At 38.7% G+C, this 23,913-nt stretch overlaps 4 protein-coding genes across 8 annotated transcripts; all 4 read right to left on the reverse strand.

Annotated features, from left to right (window-relative positions):
• Positions 1 to 475: 475 nt before the first annotated feature.
• Positions 476 to 5,608, reverse strand: LOC105695393 (SCY1-like protein 2). Its single transcript, XM_012416918.2, has 8 exons — positions 5,509 to 5,608; positions 4,671 to 5,423; positions 4,094 to 4,432; positions 3,713 to 4,015; positions 3,256 to 3,640; positions 2,682 to 3,057; positions 1,337 to 1,916; positions 476 to 1,222 (listed from the first exon to the last, which is right to left on the reverse strand). Exons 2-7 carry the CDS (start codon positions 5,331 to 5,333, stop codon positions 1,379 to 1,381), a joined length of 2,604 nt encoding a protein of 867 aa, XP_012272341.1. The 5' UTR covers positions 5,334 to 5,423; positions 5,509 to 5,608; the 3' UTR covers positions 476 to 1,222; positions 1,337 to 1,378.
• Positions 5,609 to 6,825: 1,217 nt separating this feature from the next.
• On the reverse strand, positions 6,826 to 9,490 carry LOC111674178. The gene is made up of 4 exons (XM_023433573.1): positions 9,454 to 9,490; positions 7,608 to 8,543; positions 7,081 to 7,244; positions 6,826 to 6,939 (listed from the first exon to the last, which is right to left on the reverse strand). Exons 1-4 carry the CDS (start codon positions 9,488 to 9,490, stop codon positions 6,826 to 6,828), a joined length of 1,251 nt encoding a protein of 416 aa, XP_023289341.1.
• Positions 9,491 to 11,226: 1,736 nt separating this feature from the next.
• LOC105695343 (major facilitator superfamily domain-containing protein 8) lies at positions 11,227 to 20,061 on the reverse strand. 2 transcript variants are annotated; one of them, XM_012416838.1, is made up of 12 exons: positions 18,697 to 20,061; positions 15,391 to 15,500; positions 15,132 to 15,234; positions 14,747 to 14,907; positions 14,490 to 14,637; positions 14,161 to 14,404; positions 13,953 to 14,041; positions 13,661 to 13,880; positions 13,158 to 13,257; positions 12,886 to 13,020; positions 12,712 to 12,821; positions 11,227 to 12,634 (listed from the first exon to the last, which is right to left on the reverse strand). In XM_012416838.1, exons 4-12 carry the CDS (start codon positions 14,875 to 14,877, stop codon positions 12,120 to 12,122), a joined length of 1,692 nt encoding a protein of 563 aa, XP_012272261.1. In that variant the 5' UTR covers positions 14,878 to 14,907; positions 15,132 to 15,234; positions 15,391 to 15,500; positions 18,697 to 20,061; the 3' UTR covers positions 11,227 to 12,119. The 2 variants fall into 2 exon arrangements, with proteins under 2 accessions (XP_012272261.1, XP_012272262.1); XM_012416839.2 differs by lacking the exon at positions 18,697 to 20,061 and adding an exon at positions 16,482 to 16,957.
• Positions 20,062 to 20,204: 143 nt separating this feature from the next.
• On the reverse strand, positions 20,205 to 22,318 carry LOC105695344 (52 kDa repressor of the inhibitor of the protein kinase). Of its 4 annotated transcripts, none has more exons than XM_012416843.2 (4): positions 22,155 to 22,318; positions 21,703 to 22,004; positions 21,391 to 21,572; positions 20,205 to 21,282 (listed from the first exon to the last, which is right to left on the reverse strand). In XM_012416843.2, exons 2-4 carry the CDS (start codon positions 21,997 to 21,999, stop codon positions 20,931 to 20,933), a joined length of 831 nt encoding a protein of 276 aa, XP_012272266.1. In that variant the 5' UTR covers positions 22,000 to 22,004; positions 22,155 to 22,318; the 3' UTR covers positions 20,205 to 20,930. The 4 variants fall into 4 exon arrangements, with proteins under 4 accessions (XP_012272266.1, XP_012272265.1, XP_023289342.1 ...); XM_012416842.2 differs by having other exon boundaries at positions 21,703 to 22,000; positions 22,087 to 22,318; XM_023433574.1 differs by having other exon boundaries at positions 21,715 to 22,004; positions 22,087 to 22,318.
• Between the last annotated feature and the right edge of the window lie 1,595 nt (positions 22,319 to 23,913).

Genomic DNA, 23,913 nt, shown 5'->3' on the forward strand with positions numbered 1-23,913 from the left:
GATATAACCAAAGTGTAGTCGGGTTGAAGTTCCTCCATAGGATATCGTTTTTCTAAGTTATACGTGTGGACCTTAAAACTTAGAAAGTGTTATCACCGGAACAACTTTGGAACGTCTGCAAACTTTAACCGATGATATAAGCTGATTACAAATTAGATTGCATCTTTGACATTCCAGTTTGAGATTCTTGAACAACTTCAAGTGGAACTAAAACAACTTTGGGAATTTCGGGAGGTACCGTACTACGCGATATATTATTCCGCATCGATTATATCGGGACTTTGCGGGAAATATTTAATGAAAAATATTCAATACTTTTTACGTATGGTAAACTACTTGACCGTAACAGGAAACGAATGAATTCTTTTTTCTCTAATACTCTACTAATGTTTTTGGAAATAACGACTATTTCGCCCTAAAAAAAAAAAAGGTAGACTGCGAGGAAGAAAAATATGATGAAATGATTAGTTTATACTTGCGATATCGAGTAAGTTTAATGAATTATTTACAATTCAGATAACATAAATTCATGTACCTACAACTTAAATCTAAATACCGAATGTCCGTTACCCTTTGTCGATCAGGGTACTGACAATCTTACTACACAGACATCACAGTAAAATCATTTTCGAATCTACATAATCAATATAAATGAATGATAGTTAAAAAATAAATAATGTAGTGACTTCAAGGCTATCGTGTTTGCCCGTCTTTTAATGCAAAACTGTAAATGGATCTCTTAGTTGGATAAAGTTGTATTATTAATAAGTACTACGCACTACAGCATTATAAAATCTTGATTTACAAGACCGTAGTAGTTAATCGGTACGTGCTCAATAATTGATTCTATCGTCAACCATACACGATAATCCCAGCATCTATAGTTTATTGAATGTTATTTATTTGCTGTTTAACTCAGTGATGTTGTTTAAAATATTCCTATCGGAGTTGAGAAGATCCAAAACAACTTATGCGGAAGATGTAGGTGTTGTTTCCATAGATAGTTCAGTTTACATAAGACTACATCTCGATCAGGTGATCGAATTACTATTATTTTTGCCCCAAAAGTATCATTGTTCTGCTTCAATTTTTAATTACATAATTTGGTGATTTCGGTGATTTGTACTCCATAAATGAATTCATACTGAATTTAACGCTATTCTGTATGGAGTTTGAAATTCCCTGAGGTGTGATCCCAATGCTAATGATTACGGTTGTTCACCTAAAGACATAAAGAAAATTAAAAAGTTTTTCCGACATTGCGCGTGTCGAAACTATATTTAAAATATTTAATATATTCTGAAAATGAAATTATTAAAAGTGGTTTTCAACTCACCTTCGAGATTGATTTAGTCGGAATGTACTAAACACTCGTATATTAGCTAAGTAAGTCCATAATATCTTGGTTTGACAAAGGAGACTTTGCTTCCACCGACGCATTATTTTGTATAACCAAGGGTTGTGACATTCCCATCAAGTTTGTGTCCGGTCTCCACTGAGTATCCGTTCTGGAATTCATCATTCCGCTCCAATTCTGATTTGCGTTACTTTGTGGTTTCATTTGATTCCAATTAGGCAAGGTTTGCGGTGATTTCCACTCAATGGGCGAATTCATATCATGCATTGAGCGATTCTGTATTGAATTCGAAATTCCATGAGAGCTCACAGCAATGGAACCACTGTTCCATTGAATTTGATCGGTATTTGTATTCTTCCATGTCGACGTCTGAAACGGAGTGTAATTTGGCTGTGCGGCTTTTGGTTTACTAGCCGACAAGTTTAGCTGTTTCAAGTTGTTTTGCATCAACGTCTTCGTTAAATCTTTCGGCTCTGGTGGTGACGACATGGAAATTTTTCCAGGGGTCAAAGGAGATTGCGACTGCAACCTTTGTTGAACTTCCTGTTGTTGAGCCAGCCTGAAAGTGACATTAAGTAAATGTAGAAAATGCGTTTCAACTTGTTCAAACAATCATAGACTAAATTTTTATCATAAAAACATAATGATCTTATCTCGTATAGAAATTAGAGAATCATAGTGTTAAGATCATGGCGTTTAACACGTGCAACAATATTTTTACCGTTAATGTACATTTTACATAGTTAATGTCAAAGTAAATATTGTTACGTTGCATTCGACATAAGGCGGAATCAGAAATAAAAATTGCATAATATCTTTAATAAGTATTTTTCACCGGGCACTGAAGTGAATCAACCTTGGGATAATGAGTTTGAACATGCAGAGATGAATTCACTGCGCGCTTAACCAGACTCATGTCGTACGCTTCGAAGGAAAACCATAAGATTAACATACACCTCGGTAGCTATTATGTCACGGATGAATTATCACAAATTATACTTTGTAGGGTACTGTATTTCAAGACTTCATCGTCTCCTTTGTATCCTTAGGAGAAAACATCAATAAAGAAAAGTTGTTCACGAAGGATGTATTAAGACCCTATCATTGAAAGGTGGTAAACAACGGCCTTCTATAAAATTAGCACGTGCACTTCAAAAGATGTGAAGTACATTAATGAGGCAGAAATGAATGTAGGTAATAAACTGTAACATTCGTAATGTTTCCACTTAATCACCGATCGCGTTCAAATACTTTAAAATGGCATATTAGTTTTAGTCTTTTGAATAATAAGTAACGAGCCAATTATATACAATATATTATATACCTCTGTTTGTCTCCGAGTGAAAGTGCCTTTCCATTGTTTATGGATTTAGGTGTAGTAACGTATGGCTTATTCAGTTCGAGCCCAGAAAGACTATCATTCAGGTCGACGTTAACATTCGTTTGATTTCCTACTTGTGCGACTGCATCATCAAGCTGCTGAGCCTCACGACGAACCGCATCCAACTGATGCAAAGCTTCACGATGCTCAGTAGTTACACGATTAATCATATCACTAACTAAAGATGCCAAGGCTTCAAATTGAGACGGACTAAGACTTTGCTCCACGCAAAGTGGTAATAGGAACGGTAAAACCCGAGTCGCTAGAATTTCCTTGCTCATGCCCAACTTACTATGAGTTAGCATCAGCTTGTATATACCTAAAAAAGGAAATATGTGAATGAAAGTGACATTATAACGAAGAAGAACAAATGCACTATAAATTTCTTCATTAATGAATATGCAAAGTATACAGAGTATCCTAAAACTCAGTAATGAACTTGATGGCAGATGGCCAAGTTTCAAGTTAAAACTTCTTTCAGCAATTTTTTGTCAGGTAATTATTTACCAAAACATACCAATGATTGCCATAAGAATAGCAGGCTCTCCAGCATGTGGTATTTGTTGCAAGAATGGTAATATTTCATCAAAGACAACCCATCGATCAAGATTATCTAGCATTTTGGCAAGGCACAATAGACAATTAACACGAACTCCAAGACCACTGCGATTGTCTTGTGAGCCTAAACAGATTTTTTTGATCCTTGGTATAATTGCATTTTTCATAGAAGGTCCTTCGATTAGAGATGCAATAGAGGGTAGTGCTGCTAAACAAAGCTCTTGAAGCTTCTCCCAATTAGAATCTAATGCCCGTGTTAGCATTGGTACTACATCGCTTTTTATATCATCTGCTGGGCACATTTTTAATAATAAGTCGACTCTCTGCATTAAAACTAAACTAACCTGTAAAAGAAGTATTTCTTATTAAAACCATGTACTACTTTACTTGTATTATTTTAAGGAACAGAGACTTACTTGGGGAGGTTCCTCTAAAGCCAAAACACTTTTCAGATTAGGAAGTATATACTCTCGAAATTCTTCAATCGTTCCATCTTCTGCAACTTGTAATATACTTGGCACTACGAAAGGAACCATTTGCGCATTAACAAATTCTTTGTAAAGAGAAGGCAAAACTCTGTGCAACGCCACTCTATGAGGTAGTTGCTTCAGAACTTGAGGAAGTCCTTTGTAAAATTGTGATTTCTGTAAGTTATCCCATTGGAAAAGCTTTTCCAAGTAGTTTAATGTTTTCACTCCAATATCTAAGAAATACTCGATCTAATAAAGGGAACATAATTAAATTCTAAATACAATATTTCAATTTTACTTTGTCTAAACTATAACGATATTTCATACCTTGATAAACTGATGCGCATCTGGTCTAAGTTCTGGATTATGACTCAACATGAGTTTAACAGTATCCCGAATAGAATCAGGAAGCGGAGTCAGTTTGGAAGCAATTGATGAACTCTTTAAATCTTCTAAAAATCTGCGACATTTAGATGGATCCCCACGACTATCATAGAGAGTACGATTGCCTGGCGTTAATAATACATAAACCAGCATTCCTAACGAGAAAATGTCACTCGATGGTCCGGTACTACTTGCTATAATACATTCTGGAGCCTGATAATTTAAATCTGGCTGAGCTATCGCTGGAATGGTTGGATCATAGTCATTATATGACCAAGAGGGCTAAAAGAACATGTGTAATCATTAATTCAATACACATTAATAATTATTATCAATAATATATGATAACTAAAGCATAACAATTTTATTCACAAATATACGTAAAATTGATATGGATAACTCATAACAAATTACTCTGTAAAATTTAATCATATAATAAGACAATCGATGATTCTGCAGTTTTGCACATTACATACTATTACTGCTCTTTTCATAAAATATGAATTTGAAATATGCTCACCTGTTTATCATGTGGACTTTGATTTAAAGCACAGAAATCAAATCCAAAAATTTTCCATGCCCCGTGTCCATTAATAACAATTGATTCAGGGCACAAATTTCTATGTACAAGCTTAACGTCACTATGTAAAAATGCCAAACCTTCTCCAAGTTGTAGAAGCCCATAGCGAATTTCAACGTCAAGTAATTTATAATCTCGTAAATTTGCTGGCAACGGTTGCGGTAAATTTTCTGAACGACCCAACACATTAGCTAAACTGGCGAACACAGGCTCGGTAGCAAATGCGAGAATATCTCTAGATTCTTCCAGTGGGTGCTGGACAATAAGAATCTGAGGATGCCTCAATTTTGTCAATTGCGTCACTCCTCGCTTCAAAGTCTCCAGAACGGCTTCGCGTTCATGTTTGGATCCCCATCTGTCCAGAAGACGTTTCTCAAATACGAATACCGTTGCTTCTTGTCTTGTTGATTTTTTATAACCACTGTAGACTTTCCACAAAAGACCAGGCCCTGCGCTGGCGATATGGGCAGTCAGTTCATACTCTCTAGTCACTAAATTACCAGGTAATACAGTGGACAGCTGCGATAGCCCATAAGCTGTATTGGTTACCGTATTACTAATAGTATTACTGACAGTATTTCGTAACTTGTTCAGTACATCCATTGTACTTTGACAGCTTTGAGAAACAGTAATGTAAACACTCCCCTTTTGACAGTTGAGGGGATTTTCACATATGGAATTCCGTTATAATGCCTAGGTACGAATAAACAATGATTATCAACTTTTTTAAGTAAAATAGTATGCAAAATTTATAAAACAATTCTCCATCTTCACTCACCTCTGGTAACATAACCCTGTAAGGTAAATCTATCTAAATCAATGAAGCTACCAGAGGTTACGTAGATATGTACGCACCCAACTACTATCACGAAAACAGGTGTGAACAGGTGTGTCAGCTACTGGATTACCATTAAATCCATGAAGAATATACCAATGAATACGAATATATACTTGGTGTTGATTCTAACATAGATATCCTATATCATCCGTCGTAAGATGCGAAAACATGAAAATAGTTCCATCGAAATAGCGCTGCAGTCGAAAGCGATGGTCGTACAGTATTCTTGTAATGGAAATATTAAAAATATTCTCTTCGGCACATCTTGGATCTAATTTATGATGATTCCCAATGGCTTAGCATTGTAAGAGTCCTCAAGATAAGAGAAGTAAGGACAACCTCGGTTCTTGAAACCCAATTTAATCGTAAGTCCTCATTTCTTGCCGACAAATTACACGTCACGGACATAGGTGCACTTACGAATCAGGAGCTGATCGACATTCGCTTCGCTCCTTGGAGCGATAGCCATCTAAACTCTTCATATCGCTCGCTAGTCGTGTACCACGACTCGAATCCTTCGCACAAAGGCTTATTGCGCCAATAGGAAAGTATTTAGCCAAACAATAGCGTCTGCCTTTTGCACAACTATCAATTTCGATTGCGAGTCTCGAGAGCGTAGAATAATTCGGTAAGGAAGATAAAAGAGCACGCAATGTCAAAGAAGGGAATTATCGGGCTTCCAATAATCTGGATTACGATTCCTTCTTGTACAGAGGTTCGACCCGACGAGGGGAACGAATTCGAGTTATGTAAACGAGGCACAACGTAATTTCCTTCATGAATATCTTCCGCAAGGCACCAGCCCATGTGCTCTCCCTCGACGTCCTCCTCTAGGTTGACCGGGCTCCGCTTTATTCCACCAAAGAGTCGGCTCCGTCGGGTGGAACCGACGAAACGATGTTGCCCGATAAACTCGTACCGTCAGCTCATCCTCTCGGTACTTACCCTACCTAAATATCCGGCTTCTGCTTGCGAAAAGTCGCCGATATCGAGGAACACGTGCTGGCCGTCGAGAGGACGCAACGTCTCTTAATGTGGAACTTTGTTCACTTATGCAGCCATATACCGTAGATATCTATTTACAACATGAAAATAAAGAGAGATAGGAGCTGGTAGATGAGAAATGAACGTTTCAAGGCGCCTGTTGAAAATGCGGAGCCCTCAAGGCTCGGGAATGGCACCGGTACTTGTTATTAATCACTTCGTAAAGATTTTTCTAATTTTATTACGAAACGATATGCTCACTAAACAAAATGATCAACAAGCAACGTTAAACCACCAGTCACACACCTGAAGAGACTCATTGAAAAGAGTGCCGTTGGGGCACGTCATTGGGACGCCATTTTGATCTCCGTAACAGACGTAAAAGATCTGAAAATATAAAATACGTCATTTGTATACATCGCGTAACGAAATTGTACTATATACTTATAACGATGATTGATTTTTATTCCAATTGGTAGTTTTGTTCAGTTTGGATGAGAAATCTGTAAACCGGGTGAAAACACTCACCTGGCATCTGGATGCTCTGTCTGCTAGATAAATATGGGTACCAGGTGCAACGGGACACGGGAATCTATTCGTGTTATATCTTAAACGATGATGCGTGTGTTGCCGATGAACGGGATAGTCTCGTCCTGGAACTCCAGGTATCGCCCCTACTTTCCTGGCAGCACCTGTTTCCGTAAAAACGGCAATTTAGCTATCTACCATTATTAAAATCATTATCTTCGATTTCGAGGAAACAGTTTTCAGTCCGGTCTAAATGAGTGCTTAGCGATGATACATCGCGACATAATACCGTGCCAGAAATATAAAGCAGTATGTGCGCCCAATGCTATAATCTCCTGAAAAAAAAAAAAAAATGAGGTGGCGAAAAAATGTAATTCCCTAAGAATTAAAGGGAAAACGGAAATGTGCAAACTCGCGCTCCATCAAGTTATCCCGCGAAAGTTGTAAAAGGGTTTCAACGAATCCAGGTGAATTTTAATCGCCGAACCAATTAACTCATCCGAGACGAATGATTATTTAACATTCACCGAGAACTTTGAAGTGGTTGGGTAATTCCGTCGGCCGCTTCCTCCAGTGGACGTTCTTCTTGGTCGGCAGGGAAGTCACTTCCGGTCTCCGTGGAGGTTCTTCGTCCTCCGTATCTTGTCTATATCTGGCGCTTTCCCAGGAGGATTCGTCGACACTGCCACCGTTCAACCTCACCCTCAGAGCTTTCACTGTCACACTTCCATCGTCATACGAGGAGTAAACGTTTCTCTGATGAGTGGAGGTAGTCCCGGAAGAATAATCCTCCGGTCCATTGATGGCGTCGGAGGCTTCCGGAGTGACCGGTCTCTCGACGACATCCAAGGAGCCCGGCGTGCTCTTCGGTTGATTCGTTTCGGGATCCTCGGGAGGATTCTGATCCTTATTGGGAGCGGAATCCGTAACATTGAGCGGCTTTGCGGTGGTGATCTCATAAATCCTGATGCGTCTGGGCGTAGTATTAGGCGGAAGGGTCGTCACCTGTAGGTCGGCATCCAGGGCGGTGGGATCTCCGTTCTTCTCCTCGTCGAAATTGTATTCCGGCGAGTAAGATTTGTAAGGTGGAAGTAATATCGGCGAGGGTGCGGTATATCTTCCGCCGGGAATTTTCGTCCTTAGGCGGACGTTCCTCCGCTGGAACTCCGGAGGCTTTTCGTCGGACGGACGGCGATCCGGAGGTTGAATTAACGTGGAGAACATTCGGGGCTCTTCGGTCTCCTCCTTTTTCCGGGACCTTCTGGTGGTTTGAGGTCTCTCGGGACTCTGACGAGCGACCGAAAAGGATCTCCCGCGGACGGAGTTGCTCGGACTTGTTCGGTTAGACCAGGTTGTTGATAACAGAGGATCCCTGTAACGACTGCTCGCCTTCGTCGCTGATATTCTACCCGGGCCCATTGTCGTTTGCTCCACCCCGTCGGTGTACATCCCATGTACGAGTCCTGTTAACAGACAATGTAACACAATGCTGATAACTTTCCAATTAAGGTGAAGTGAAACACCCTTCAAATCAGTCGATTCGAATACAACACTTTTTTTTAAGAGTATTAGACCAAACTGTCCGAAACTTTGACACATCACTCCTCATCATCTAAGAATTGTCCTGACACATTCAAAATGTGGATTTTTCAAAAAAATCTTTTAACTCAGTCCAGACCAGAACCAAAATGGCGTCGAGCTCTCATATTTCGATCAATATATAATTATCGAAGGCTCTGGTATGAGAATCGAAAGGGTCAGGACAATTTTACGACAATTTAGAACACTCTGGTAATCGATAAACTCGCATTTGAACGGGATAAAGGCAAAATAAGTGTTGTATGCGCTTCTATGCCAAAACGATGATAATACGAAGTCTCGGAGTGAAGATTTAATTGACCTGGAAATCACAGATGGCGCAGGGAGTTCCTCTGAAATCAATTAGGGCCCCAGAAAACATGAATCCAGAGGATTTCTGGAGTTTTACTTCGATTTCTTTATAATTATTGTACAAAAACGGCAGGTGGAGCATGCCATTTGGTACAATACCCAATATAATTCGACACAGCTGTCAATATAAAAACAAATGTCGGCAACGAAGGCATTTAGAAAAATCTTCTTTATCGACGTCGATCAAGTTCCTCGACGTGTTTCACTTCACCTTAAATCGACCTTATACTAACCGTAGGATTTATGCAATATGATCGGTACACAAGGAACATATTCCGTTCTTAGATAATGTCAAAGTCTATCGCGCCCTCTCCTATAATTGACATTGTTATTTAAATGAAATTCCTAAACGCTCTCAGAAGCGCATTTGTGATGCTAATTCTAGAATTCAAGTTTATTTATCCTGGTGGCTAGATTACTGACCCGTGAAGAACAGGATATGAGTCAGGATAGTCCTCATAGTGTTATACCCTCTTCCAAGAGGATCGCTCAACTGACCGATGTAAAAGTCGCGTATAAACTGACCCAAAGGATCCTTCACGGCTCGTAACCTCGTACTAAGGTTCTTGGAGGGAGGGCTCGTAGATCTAAGTACAAAATGAGAAAAACCTGGCTTTGATCGTGAAAGTACCCCCGCAAAGAAGCCTGAGGTATTGGTAACGAATTCTAGTTCCCACGACCAACGGAATTGACCGATCGCACCAGCTCCCTTGAACGGGGTGCACGAAAGTGAGACATCATTCTTTGCTCGTTCGTCTGCTCGTTCTCACAATGTCACCGTTGTGAAAGAAATGTATCATTGTCTTCGCGACAAAAGCGCTCCTTTAAGCTCGTAAGCGCTCACGCAAGGAATAATAAGATGTTTCCTCGATTGCGTTTCGTGATTAAGTTTGTGCAAGGCTCTACATGCAAGACTGCCCCGCAAATGGGAGACAAATTGGTGGCACGGTTTAAATTCATTATACACTGTACAAAGTGCTAGCACTGGTAAAAATAATCTTTCGCGGGTGTAATTACTAGGAGCTTAATATAAAGTCAATATTTTCTTGCAATAAAATTCGGTTGCAAGTTTCTAACCGAATAAAAAAAGACGCTACGTTAATGGCAGAACATTGCTCGTCTACTCGGCTGCAAATCGTAGAAGAAATTGCAAATAAATCCCGGAACAAAGAAACGATTAGTCAAGCTATAGAATTAATAAAGGAAGGAACTCGTGCAGCGGGTACAAATTTCTATTTTGATAGTTATATGGTTAAGCGGTTGCGCGATCGTAGCGATACCTTCAATGTTGCCCTTCTTTAATTTCGAAGGTTGTGCAACTTTTTCCAGACAAGCATTGTGAAATTCGTGAGGATTGCAAAACTTGCGGGAAATCTTAGACTATGGAGAACCCTGATACCTCTGGGATCGTATAGATTATCCGGCCGCAAATTGCGAAAATAGGTCTCCGGTGCGTACCAATAAACATAACTCATTGCGGGAAATTGCGATATGTCGGTCACCTTAAACCTTAAATTCCCAAAGTGCCGATAGGAAAATGATTTCTGGGTCGTCCTTGTCCGAGCGGACGATGTTATCGTCGCGCGATTTCACGTGGGTTTCCTTGAAAAGGAACAGCGGTTCCTCAAGTGTGAAAGAATTCTATACGCATGGTGCCTCCGCAACTACATCCGTCCATTGCTGACGATGATTAAATCCGGGTTCTATTCTGCGGATTATCTCGGGCCGATCGGGTAAAAGAAATTTCGATTTCTACTTAGTTGATTGCAGTCGAACAATCGGAGAGAGTAAATCAACCGCAATAAGATTATTCAGTTTTCTTGTACGCTGCGGTAATGCCCTTGACTCGAAGTTTCTTCGTTTCAAATTATCATTCGATTGATAAGCGATGCAAAAACTGGCTCGCTACGTGTTGATCCAATGCACCTAGCGTGGAAATCTTTCCTTTAAATTAAGTCAATAAATATTCAATAACTTGCAGCATGTTTTGTGCGCCTAACGCCATAGTCGCGCAATTCACATCTCAAGAACTTATTGATCCTAAATAAACCTAAAATATCATTTTTTGTACACCCACCTAGGAATGCATTCGCAATAGTGAAAATCAGTGAAACTTGTTAGGCTGTTTCAAAAACTTCGTTTCATCGTAAAACCGTTTCATCGTTCGAAGAATTCCTCGCATACTCAAACAAAAAATTCACTTTCACAGGAGTTTATTACAAAGTTCTTCCTTATATAAATACGATTCTTTATAGAAATACATTCTCGCGTCAATACAGAACTCTTCAATATTTAAATCTATAATATATACATTTTTGGTCGTAATTTTAATTCATTAATAATTTCAATGATTCGTTTGAATACCTACGACTTACGTGAAGTTTGGTAAAAATGTTCGTTAGTTAAACGAATTGTTTCAAGGTACTTATCTCGTAGTAGATAATATCACTTTTCAAACAGTGTTATAAGTTCATAAAAATATCTACTTTCAACGGTTCAAATGATCGAACTACCCGTGAAATAAATATGACGCTGATTCCGTCGACAATCGTTGGCATAGCTTAATTATTTACTACAGTAACTCATTATAAAGATCTTAATATATGTTACTGTATCAAATAGTTATAAAAAGCAATCTCTCGTGTTAAGCTATTGATATTACAGTAACATTTACTTTAGGCAGGTAACCATTGCTTAGATTTAGTCACTTTTAGGCACCAGATTTGACGATCCATTCCTATAGAAAAATTAGTGTCTTATATGGCATACCACAGTCTTATCACGTTTGCGCGCACCAAAAGTACACCGGCTATATTTTGAGATGTAAAAAAGTTTAAGTATGTGTAAACGTATACTCTAGATATATATGTGTGTGTATAATCACAAGTTCGACTTTATATCTACATATATAAAAAATCATCTGTATTGTACAGGATGTTTCAGTATTAAGCGGTTGTTCATTTAAGTATAGGGCTTCTAATGAATTACAATTACAGTAAGTATAAAAAATGGCAGTCATGATGTGTGTAGTAAATCTATACTACATATATTATTTACGAGTCACCACGTGAAACTGGCGTCGAGCATTATCAAACGGTATTCAATGTATCATTAGCAAGTTTTTGCGACTCTGAGTCTTCCTTATCTACATTATTTGATGTCCGATGTACCAGAGGAAGCTCAACCTCTTTTCGTTCCTCCTCCTTAACGGGAACACCGTTGATCTGCTGCGGTGGTATCAATCGCTTATTAACTATTTGCAACCACACCATAGCTAACACCAGCATTCCGCCAGTAATACCAAAAGTATGATAGGTACCAAAACGCGTATAAATTAAGCCGACAAAAACTGGACCCAAAACCCGGGATGCACATCCCGCACCAGTCATCAACCCCATCCACACCCCTTGTGGTCTAGGTCCAAGAATTTTGCTAAAGATTGTCTGGATTAAAGTGACACCCAAAGGGTATCCAGTGGTGGTAAATCCGTACCCCACCAAAAATTGCAGTACTGTCATTTTTGGAGTATAACGGCACCATTCTTGAGTACTTGGACAACCAAGTATTTCCGTACCATTTTTATCCCTTGTAGTGAATGTAAGTGCTAGAAAGAGCAATTTACTATTAAAATGTGAACGTAAATAGAGCACTCACTTTCTTCGGTGTCAGAAATTTACTTACGGTCAACTTCAGCGATTATTGGCATTTCGGAACCAAATGGAATGTAAATTATTCGTCCAATTACCATGAAAAGGAAGCCGCCCCAAAGCATAACCTTTCTTTCCGCAAACCTAGAATATTAAGCCGTTAAGTAAATATATTGAGACAAAGAGATCCCGTGGATTGAATAATCACCTGTCACAAAGTGGCTTGATCATTACAAATGTGATACACGCTACGATTGCACCGATGCTCATTAAAAGTCCCATGTAATATAAAGCTTCTTTTTTGGACCAAGCAAATTGGTCCATTGTTAAAGAAGTTCCAAGCCTGTAACAATGCATTCATTTGTAACTGGATTAATCAACTTAGTATAATCAATAAGATACGCGATTATTTCTCCCATACTTTAGCACCGAATTATACCATTATAATTTCATATGTAAAGGAATAGCAGATTTACTTACGTTTCTAATAAAACAAAATTGAAAACCATGACAAAAAAGGCACAAATCAACGTCCAAGATGCTAAGTAATCAGGTTTTATAGATTTCCATGTTTCTTCCTCTGGAAAAATATTGTAATGTCAGACTATTTGTAAACAAAATTTGATGAAAAATACCTATTTTTCAGAAAAATCACATTTATTAAAATTATCGACATGTCTTTGTCTAACGAACAATTAAAAATGAATTTCTTACAATATAGTTTCTACCATGCCTATGGGTAAAATAAAAGATATGCTATCATCGTGCTTGTTGTCGTGCACTCTGTACCTGCTATTATTACTCACAGCGATAAATTGATTTCAGTGCGATATGGTCTTTTCTCATATTTAATTGACAAAGCCATGAACTGAAAAGGTCATTATCCTACAGCATGTGTATAGTGGGATAAATACGAAGAACATAAGCAGTTACAAGTACTTTACGATCTACTTCTTGCGTTATTTGACCGATTCTATACATACCAGAAGTTTTTCCTTGATCACGCATGGCCTCTCTTGCTGCAATTTTGCATTCCTTGAAATTCCACGGGAGGAACATAATAAAATTCATAACGCCCATTATCACATTAATCCATCCAGCCATAGTGTACATGTTAAAGGGCAAGCCCAGAAAGTAGAATCCATCATCTCCAAGCGGTGTTACCGCTGCTTGCAATCCAGGCCCAACAACAAATCCTAGCACCTGTAATGAAATAGAACGAAAAATTAACAACACAGCAACAATATTAAATTATAAATGATTTTTTACGTCTACCTGTGCGAGAGACACCATAGAAACTGCCGGTGTCCTTTCTGATAATTTTGTAGCTGCTGATAAATATGATCTTGCCGCCGCAATATTTGCTATAAAGCCAGTTTTCAAGATATATTATCAAGGAAATATATGTATGCCAAGATTTATAGTTGCCAATAAATACTGGACAGGTATAAAACTGACTTGAAAGAAATACTTCATTACGTACCGGAACTCACGCCAACGAAGAACCTTGCAGCGATCATTGTATACTTGCGATTTGCTGGTATAACTTCAAGGGCACTATAACCAGCAGATGCAAATGTGAAAAGTGCCAGAGTTATTAAAAGAGGCAATCTCACCGACCCTCTTTTATTACCCCACCACCCAACTAATGGCGAAAATAACATCTGACCAAGGGGGTTTGCAGCAACCACATATCCCATGAATTCCTTTCCAGCGGTGGGATCAAGCTACAACAGAGATTACGTGTCAGAACGATAACACGATTTTAATCATTTCCATGCAGCATCCATCAGAAACAAAGATAGTACGAACCTTGTCTAAGTACGGCCATACTCCAGTAAGAATGATACTAAATCCGAGAGACATTAGAAACATGGTAAAGTAAATAATGTAAATGCTTTTCCATCGGTCCCGCCTTTCTTGAGCTGTTTCGAGATCATCGTCATGTTGCGGAGATCGACTACGGAGAAAATATTAAACCCTGATTTCTAATGCATAGTTTCTTAGTGAAGCGATAAGAATATTAAAGAGAGTGGTAATCAAGACGAGATCGAGCTCGATCAACATACTTTGTACGACAGACTTTTCTGAACCAATCTATCACGTGATGCCAGAATGACGATGACGACTCTCCTCCCAAGTGTACTGGATGTTCCGATTTAACGGATACATTGGTAGTGCTTGCTTCCTTTCCAGCCATTTATATAAAAGCTCGTGGAGCGCTAATGAGCTGAAAAGTAAAAGTATACCGTGACTTTAATAACAGTTCTTCGATGACGTTCATCTTCACTCCGTTTAATCATTTCCAATCAAGACCCACTAGCAAACTCTTGGTAAAGAAATATTGCTGAGATAGGAAGACTTTCTTTTTGCCTAATAAAAATATTCATTCTGAAATACCAGAATGGATGAAAAATGGATTAAATTATATTATTTTAATAAATAAACGGTTACCTCCGTTAATATTAGTGACTACACTTTAAGAATGTAATTGATCAGTGATTAGTGATCACTAGTCTTCTGTCTTATATTGCTCATCGTTAAGTCACCTTTTGATCTGCAAAAAGGATCGTTCATGTTATTTAGATACAATGTCAGTCTACTATTTTATTCAACATTCTACAAGATATCCTTCAACTGATAATTTTTAGTTCTTGATAAGCACGTTAATGAACATGTTGAATATAAATCTTTAGCGTTCCATTTTAAATACCTTATCACGTTGCTAGTAGAGATCGATCATTAAAAATCATGTAAGTGGAGCCAGGAAAACATTCCAATGCCAAAGATATACTTGGCACCTCTGCCTTTACGTCGTCAGTTCTGCAAAAACAGCAAACTTAAGATTCTGCTTCTATACTGCAAATGACATTGCAGCATTACAAGATGACTTCGGTTAACTGCGCCGATATCTTATCGATGAAATAATTACATTCGCGAAGCGTCTGTGCTATTCTTAAAAACAATCATTCTTTTATACTCAATGTATAGATAATGCAATATCAAGCCGTGCATTATCTACATAATCTACAAATTATACCTTATCAGTACTTCTCCACGTAATTGAATGATATATAAATTATTGATATCCTCATAATTTTTAACCGACTTAGCAAATTAATTTACCGATCACGTATCTTATACATGCCTGATATTAGAAACATGGACGAGTTTTTATTACGTGCACAATTAACCGAATGATAGTACGGGCTACAGAAAATGATATTAAATCAATATCACGAAATACATGTTAGCCTTAAGAACGTTCTTTTTGTAATAAAAAGACAAGGAGGGAAATCATCGCAAATTATATGGTCAAGCTCAACTAGAATTCTCTGCTAGTGATAAGTACGAGATAGCGTCGCTTAATCAGTAGTCGACCAGTTGTTACGGGTCAATCAGAGAAAAGTCAGTCTCCCAGCGACCTCAGATTCATGGGTTTAAACTAAATCGCAGACATTACAAAATAATGTAGGTTCGATATGATTGCACCGGAATATCTCTATGATGTAACTTTCCGGATTCTAGGAAATATTTCCTTCATTCCATTGATTAAGTCACCTCGAACGTAGATACCCGACCCTCGTACAATGAATTAACAATAAAGAACAAATTAGCATTACCACAGATTAACGAAAACAGGTCAGAATAATATCCTTGGTATAATTAATAATTTCATCCGCTGTAAAATAAGAAAATGAATAAACATCGCAGAAAAATATATTTTCCGACTACGTAAAGTGAGATCGCACTAAGCTAAGACCGCGTATAAAAAAGTCCCACGTAAACGGAGGCATTACTTACCGGGTATAAAAAGATCGCGGAAAATATGCGTCGCATAAGTTCATACAGTTTATTCGTGCCTTGTTGTAGAGAACGGGAGAATAATAGCATTACTTTGAGTAAATCACGAGTCAAAAGTCCATTGTTAATATGTTCCGCGTTTTGAATTCTTTTTCCTGAAGGACTATCGTCGATTTGTTAGATTCTGTGTGACTACTCACAAAAGCGGGCCGCGCTCGGTACCGAAATAAAAGAGCGCATACCTCGAGTAATATGGTACGTTAACTCGACACGGTACCCTGAAGATTTACACCTTACGATGAATTATAAATCGACTCATTTCGATCGATTCGATGCCGCTACTCTGGCCATCGGCGGGTTAATAGCGCGCATGCTTCGAATAAACGATGCGATGAGTCAAATATTCCGCGGCGCAGATCTCAAAACAAAGTGCGATTATCGGCTGACTAAATACTCACTTAAAAAGTATCTCTTAAGGTGAAGTGAAACACGTCAGGGAACTTGATCGACGTCGACAAAGAAGATTTTTCTAAATACCTACGTTGCCGACGTTCGTTTTTATATTAACAGCTGTGTCGAATTATATTGGGTATTGTCCTAAATGACGTACTCCACTTGTCGTTTTCGTACATTAATTGTTAAAAAATCGAAGTAAAACTCGAGAAATCCTCTGGATTCATCCTTTCTGGGGCCCTAATTCACTGCAAAAGGACCCCTGCGCCATCTGTGATTTCCAGGTCAATTAAATTTTCACTCCGACACCTCGTATTACCATCGTTTTAGCATAGAAGCGCATACAACACTTTTTTTGCCTTTATCCCGTTGAAATGCGAGTTTATCGATTACCAGAGTGTTCTAGATTGTCGTAAAATTGTCCTGACCCTTTCGATTCTCATATCAGAGCCTTCGATAATTGTATATTGATCAAAATATGAGAGCTCGACGCCATTTTGGTTCTGGTCAGGACTGAGTTAAAAAATTTTTTCGAAAATCCAAATGTTCAATCTGTCAAGACAATTCTTAGATGATCACGAGTAACGTGACAAAATTCCGAACAATTTGATCCAATACTCTTAAAAAATAGTGTTGTATTCGAATCGACTGATTTGAAGTGGGTTTCACTTCACCTTAATCGGCACCTACTGAAATGCAACGTAGACATCGAATTTACCGGGAATTATTTCCAGCTACTTCCGAAGGATATATTAAGAATAATTTCAATTGAAAGGCGACATCCATATACAATTCATACCGAAACGGGATATCGAACCAACAAAGGCATCGCATATTAAACCCACGAGGAGGAGGAAATCGCGTATATAGATGAACCTGAAAATTCTTATCTCTTACACTCCTCGTAGTCTCGATTAGTATTCCTTATCTCTTCGAGCATGTCCCCGACGTCCCGATATTGCGCGACTACTCCGAGGCCGATATAACAAAGTGAAAAGAAGAGAAATTACGAGTACCATGCGACAAAAAACGGAGTATAACTGTATCTCTGTATAACCTATCCCTGCGTGTAGTAAGGACGGCCAGTTTCCCGGTGAACGCCACATTTCAAATCCCTCGGTCGGGTTTCAAGGTTCCATTCGAAAGCGGATTTCCATTCGACGAGATTCCTAACATTAAGGAATTCAAAAGTCCCATAGAAGCCCAGATTAGCGCTTGATGCATTAAAAGTTGACTAAGGAACCAGAAGTGGGGGGTAAAAGAGAGATGGCACGTGTTAACCAACGATATCTCGCATACGGGAGGAAGAGAGACGCACATAGAAAGGCGAGTATCGGGTGTAAGATAAAGAAAGAATGCAATTCGCTATATATCGCCATAAGATTAAGAGAGATGGAGGGGTGATTACAGCGCCGCCATCCGTTGGCTAGCATACTATTTATCGAGAATCGAACGTCCGCATCCTTCTGGGCTTCTATGAGGACTTCTGAATTTTTTCCTAGCAGTCGGCCAGGGAGCGTCGACCGCGCATCACCAGCGGCGTAGGACCCTAAAAGCCTGAGGTCAAACCAATGAACGATGGGAGCGGAGAGTAAATTCCGCGCGTCCGAGGCTTCCACTCGAAACCAGCAGAAACCAGGCCGACTACTCGAATCGCCATACGGAGTAAATCCAAAGAGCGTGAAACTCCATTTCGTAATTATTTCGAGCTGGTTTCTGTTTCTTTAACAAGGAATGGTAGAACTTTCGTCGCTTTGTTTACCTGCCAACGGCACAGCTGGGACGAAGAGTGGAACATGATCGCGCGTTGCTCGGGACTACTCGGAACTACTCGGAACTACTCGGGACTACTCGGGACTACTCGGAGAAAGCCTCGGCGAGATCCACGTCGCGGACGACTTGGCAGCGACGCCGCGAAGATTTTCGAGCAGAAATAGCGACCGACCCGTCGCATTCGGCGGTCAACGGACGAGTCACTCGCGTGCACTGTCCGACCATTGCCCGACCATTGCGTGACCACGGCCACATGTAGCGTCCCGCGCGCTACTTCGCCGCTCCCCAGACCCTCTCGTTTCACGAGGCGGAGAGTAGACTCGCGCGGCGCCGCACTTGGGTCCACGAGTAACTATCTTGGATTTCTTTTGCTAAAACAACGCGCCATTGCGTTAGCACCGTCGACAAATTGTTTAGCGATCTCGTTGCCGTGAGTCTATCCGCGGCAAAACGATTACCTGGAAATCGAGTAAATAGTGTTGCCATATATTCGACCGCAAACTGGTGACAGTTTTTTCCAGGGTATTGGGTAAAGTATTTAAGATATTTTAGAAGATACGTTAAGAAAGATGGACATCTAACTGAAACATTATGAACTTAAACTGGGAGAAGTTTCACTTTTGCACCGATTTAACGCAATGACAGACTGCTGTCATGTGCGGTTGCCCTGATTAGGTGGAATTGTCGATGTCGATATATGTAAATATTGTATGTAAAGAATTCAGGAGAGACCTATCGGGTTCCTCAGGTTTCATTCATTTATTTGCCGCTAGAGTCGCGACAACCACTACTGACGTGTCTTCGCGATCCATTTTACGGAGTTATTCGTGATTTTCCAATTTCCCCGTGTCAGCGTAACTTTGCCTAGAGAATGCCTTCCTACATTCACGGAAAACACTTTATTACCTCCGTTTCCTCTCGCGGCGTAATTCTGACAAAAGAATACCTCTACCCTTTTCCATAAAGCAAAAACACTGATAGTGGTTATCCGCTCGTATTTTTCTTTTTTTTATTTGAACTTCTCTGAAAATCGCTGAATTTTTATCCGTTTGTTTTTGGAACCTACAGAAATCCCTTTGGGTATTTTTCATCCGATGTTTCTTTACAAAGGGTTATTGAATCATTTATGGAATCTTTTTTTTAATACTTTTTATTCTTTTTTACTTTATACTATGTAATCTATTTAGTACCACTTTTTTAAACTGACAAAATAGACAAATTGTTATACGTTTACTCATGCCCAGAATGTATTGTTAGGTGCTTCTATGTGATGTTTACAAACGAGATGCAGCGTTATCAACATTTGAGATTTACATTCCTTAATATAGGCACCGTCCTACGTTAATGACTAAAGCAATTGCATATAGGTTTCCTTGCATTTCTTAATATTGCCACAAGCATAGTTATCGATTAATTGAGTTAACAAATTCTTTGAAGAAAGAGGTGATCCAATTTACTTGTGTCACTGACTAAATTAGAAATTAAAGACGATTCAGATTTGGTGTATCATGGAAAACATCCTATATATTAATATATATGAAATGCAAAATTTTCTCCCATTCAATTTGATGTAAATAATAGACGTTTGACAATAATAAAAATTATCTTTTCATTCGATAGACGAAATATTCGCTCTTCAAGATAGCCAGATTCTTCGACTTATAAATTATTTGACAATCTACAGTTACATACTTATTTTAAATACCTCATACATTAATCTAAGTCTTATGATACGATATATATTCCAATTTGGGATATATTCCGTCTAAATACAATTTTATATTATCACATTATATACATATACTTTAGCAAAAATAATACAACACGTCACGGTATTTAATATAATGTACGTTAGATGCTAACAATAAGAACAAAAATGGGAAAACGCGTATTCTCTCTTAAATTCGTAATTATTCTTGTGTAAATTATATGAAAATAATTTAAGGAATTAGATACACCTTTGTTTATTAAATCTCTCGGTAGAATATAAGAGTCAACAAGAAATTTAACAGAAAAATCAAATAGCAATTACATTTCTGCTGATATCTGGAATTTTTTTCTTTTTGTTCCTTTCCTTTATAATAATTTGAATATGCTGGAATTTGTCAGAATTAAGTCAGAAATGATACAAAGTGTGTATATTTAAAAACTGTGAGATGTACCTACTTCCTTAATTTACCTAAACATAACAGTTTTCGCATCACGAGTTAATATGATATAACTTCAAACATTTGATGTTTCCTCTACTGGCTGTGCGTCAGAAATGTTATTCACTAGCTTGAAATTATTAATGTAATTGGACTCTTTTAATGCCCGAAGTTTAGTTTTTGAATCCTTTACAAGCCTATCTTTAAGGTTTTTATTTAAGCATTTCAAGTTGTGCACTTGAGTATTCAGCCGACGGTTGGCTTGCTGTAATACTTTTACCTTCTTTCGAACTCGAATAAGTTCCAGCATTAATTCATCTCGACTTCGCTTTTCAAGCGATGTCATTAATAATTTATCTGATTTCATCTCCCCAAAATTTTTAAAAGTTCTATGATAAACCTTTTGAGGAACTGAAGTGGTAACTCCTCTGAAACATTGGAACCGAGTTAATTGTACTAATCAATTATATAAAGATTGATTCATATTCTTTACTCATACATGATCGATAAAATAATACTTTATAATTCCCCTGTACCTGTCTACATCTTCGGCATCATACAGATTACCTTCCTCTGATTCATATATCTCATTACATTCCCCAGATGAACTTTGATTTCCATAATCATTGTACGTAGCATCCTCATCAGAATTATTTGTCAACGTACTAAACTCGTATTCAGCATCGTCATCAGTTTCTCCAGTATTTGAAGATATAGTCTAAAGATAAAAATAAACTTCATTCTATATTAAAATTAGTCATTACTTTTTCAAACACAATTAGATTTATGAAAAACTATGGCAGAGCATAAGAATAAAATATTAAATCATACAAATTTCAAATACTAACATTTGCACTCACACTCTCTTCAGGAAGATGTAACGTCGGAATTGCCCACTCTCGCAGCGTGGGTCTCATTGTGCTGGGTACATAAGAGTCCGAATCGAAGTGACGTTTACAGATGACATATCTCGTCGTTAACGTCGAAGGGTCGATGTTATCGATCTCTGGGTTTTTAATTGCCTGCTTCCATATGTTCAGTCGAACTGGATCTTTAGGAAGTCGATGAACGGTAATACTGCCTCTTTGAGCCCCGCAAGTAGGAACCACACATCGACCAACCGAAATAACCTTTAAAGGTGGCATTCTAGCTATATCATGAAATATTCTAATAAATAACAAATTGACAAACTATGTGAACAGACGTATTCACAAGTATACACATTGACTTACGTGCAACTTATTAGGCTAACAATCTCGTTTCAAATGTAGCGTATATATTTATAAGTAGGTTAAGATACCTGATTTTGCAGGATATCGTTCACATCTGAACCTTAAACTGCTCAACGCAGATTGTTAATGCTAAACAATGAAATACATAACCAATAACACAACCTCCAAATAATAATAAAACTACTGTTGATAATTTTCTTCACTGCCAACACGTTAAATCCCGAATGGCAAATATCGAGTGAAAATGGAGACCAATAGAAGCACGCTGCGCCAGCTATGCGTCTTTTTCATAATTTAAAAAGCAGCTCGATCGGTAAGGAATAATGTTACTTTATCTACTGAGGTATCTAACTGCTACTACCAATCTACCTTCCACTATATTCATTGTCTAGGAACAATAGACACAGTCGAAACCGAAAGAAGAGAAAACTAACGGAGACTAATGAGCCAGACATTTCAAACGTTAATTCAAATTCAATAGTAGTCAGCGAGCTTTGAAAATATTTTCAGAAGAATATCTTCAACTTTTCATTGCTGCATACAAAGTGCGATATAAACAAAAATCCGAGCCCTGGGTCTTTACGTCGTTCTCTCCATATAGAACATAAGATAGTAAAAGCGAATTTCTAACCACGTTTAGTTCCCGATCTCGGGGCTCGCAGAAATTGCTTGGGTTTGGGTCGGCTAATCGACGCCGATTATTGAAAACCTGCCGGGGACTTATTATTAGTAGGTAGGTACACCAAAAAGGTGAAAATTGCAGTTGCAAGAAGCAGCGCTTGTCCATAAGGGATAATTTATGAGTGCCTTTCCCCTACATTCCGTTCGGCTTAACTTCCACGTTGGAATATTACCAGAAAATTAAAACTGCAGGTTTATCAGCGCAAACGCATGCCACTAGATTACCAAAAAAGCCACGTTCACGCATTACAATTAATACATAATTTCGAGGTACCAACCACATTCAACAAAGCCCAAAGCTAAATTTCTTGAAATTTATTAAAAAATCAACTCACGGAAAACGATCATAAAATTAAAAGCCCATCTAAATAAAACTGTAAACATTGCGTATTAAATGACTTTCGAATATCAAATTCATAATTTCTCTAAAAGCATCTTATCATTTCACTACAACCTTATGTACCGAAAGTGTGTGAATTTAATCTTATTTTTAACAGGGCAACTTGAAATGACCGACTTATCTTGTTGAATTCTTTTTGTCGATTTCTAAGACGAATAACAAGAGTTCCCCCGATTCCGGACACGTATAGGAGGCTCGAGGGAATTTTCATGAAACCCCGGTCCCAGTAGGGGCTGGCCGGTATCGTTTATGCCTGGATTCGAAATGCTAATGAGACAACGATCCGCCGTAAAGTTTCGCAGCATATTGGCACCGCGTCGACTGTTGGCCAGGAGCATTATACCTGCGGTGGAAATACGGCGTCCTGCCGTACCACCGGGCATAAAGTCAAGCTGTAACAAAGGCGGTAAATAGTCAGAGGCAGTCGGAGCAGCCATAGCTTCCCGACTCGTCCCTCGACCCATCTGTCTCTTCGCCTTGGTCCTTCGTCCGCCCACCCCTGCTGTCCCGGCGCTCCCTCTTCACTTTTCCCTTCTCCCTTTTCCCTTTTCCCTACCGCACGACCTTGCTTTTCACGCCTCCTTTATACTCCCTCGTTTCTCTTCTGGCCTTGTCCTCTCGGAGAGCCGAATATTTAAGCCTCCGAGTCACTTTTGCTCCTCGTGGACGGCTTTGACTCTAGAGGGCCCGAGTCTACCGATTATGCTCCTTGCGATTCTTCGCGTTACCTGCCCAATGAATCGTAC

The sequence above is a fragment of the Orussus abietinus genome, unplaced genomic scaffold (assembly GCF_000612105.2).
Source record: "Orussus abietinus isolate OABI.00-Male unplaced genomic scaffold, Oabi_2.0 scaffold227, whole genome shotgun sequence".
NCBI classification, from domain to species: domain Eukaryota; kingdom Metazoa; phylum Arthropoda; class Insecta; order Hymenoptera; family Orussidae; genus Orussus; species Orussus abietinus.

Coding starts and splice junctions, on each gene's coding strand:
- LOC105695393 (XM_012416918.2), bottom strand. CDS start 5,333: ATGGATGTACTGAACAAGTTACGAAATACTGTCAGTAATACTATTAGT. Junction 3,641..3,712: donor CTTTAGAGGAACCTCCCCAA/GTAAGTCTCTGT, acceptor CTTCTTTTACAG/GTTAGTTTAGTTTTAATGCA. Junction 1,917..2,681: donor TCACTCGGAGACAAACAGAG/GTATATAATATA, acceptor TGTCACTTTCAG/GCTGGCTCAACAACAGGAAG.
- LOC111674178 (XM_023433573.1), bottom strand. CDS start 9,490: ATGAGGACTATCCTGACTCATATCCTGTTCTTCACGG. Junction 7,245..7,607: donor CAACCACTTCAAAGTTCTCG/GTGAATGTTAAA, acceptor TTACGGAAACAG/GTGCTGCCAGGAAAGTAGGG. Junction 6,940..7,080: donor ACAGAGCATCCAGATGCCAG/GTGAGTGTTTTC, acceptor TTATATTTTCAG/ATCTTTTACGTCTGTTACGG.
- LOC105695343 (XM_012416838.1), bottom strand. CDS start 14,877: ATGGCTGGAAAGGAAGCAAGCACTACCAATGTATCCGTTAAATCGGAA. Junction 14,405..14,489: donor TATGGCCGTACTTAGACAAG/GTTCGTACTATC, acceptor TCTCTGTTGTAG/CTTGATCCCACCGCTGGAAA. Junction 14,042..14,160: donor CTTCGTTGGCGTGAGTTCCG/GTACGTAATGAA, acceptor CTGGCTTTATAG/CAAATATTGCGGCGGCAAGA.
- LOC105695344 (XM_012416843.2), bottom strand. CDS start 21,999: ATGCCACCTTTAAAGGTTATTTCGGTTGGTCGATGTGTGGTTCCTACT. Junction 21,573..21,702: donor AAGAGAGTGTGAGTGCAAAT/GTTAGTATTTGA, acceptor TTTTATCTTTAG/ACTATATCTTCAAATACTGG. Junction 21,283..21,390: donor GATGCCGAAGATGTAGACAG/GTACAGGGGAAT, acceptor CCAATGTTTCAG/AGGAGTTACCACTTCAGTTC.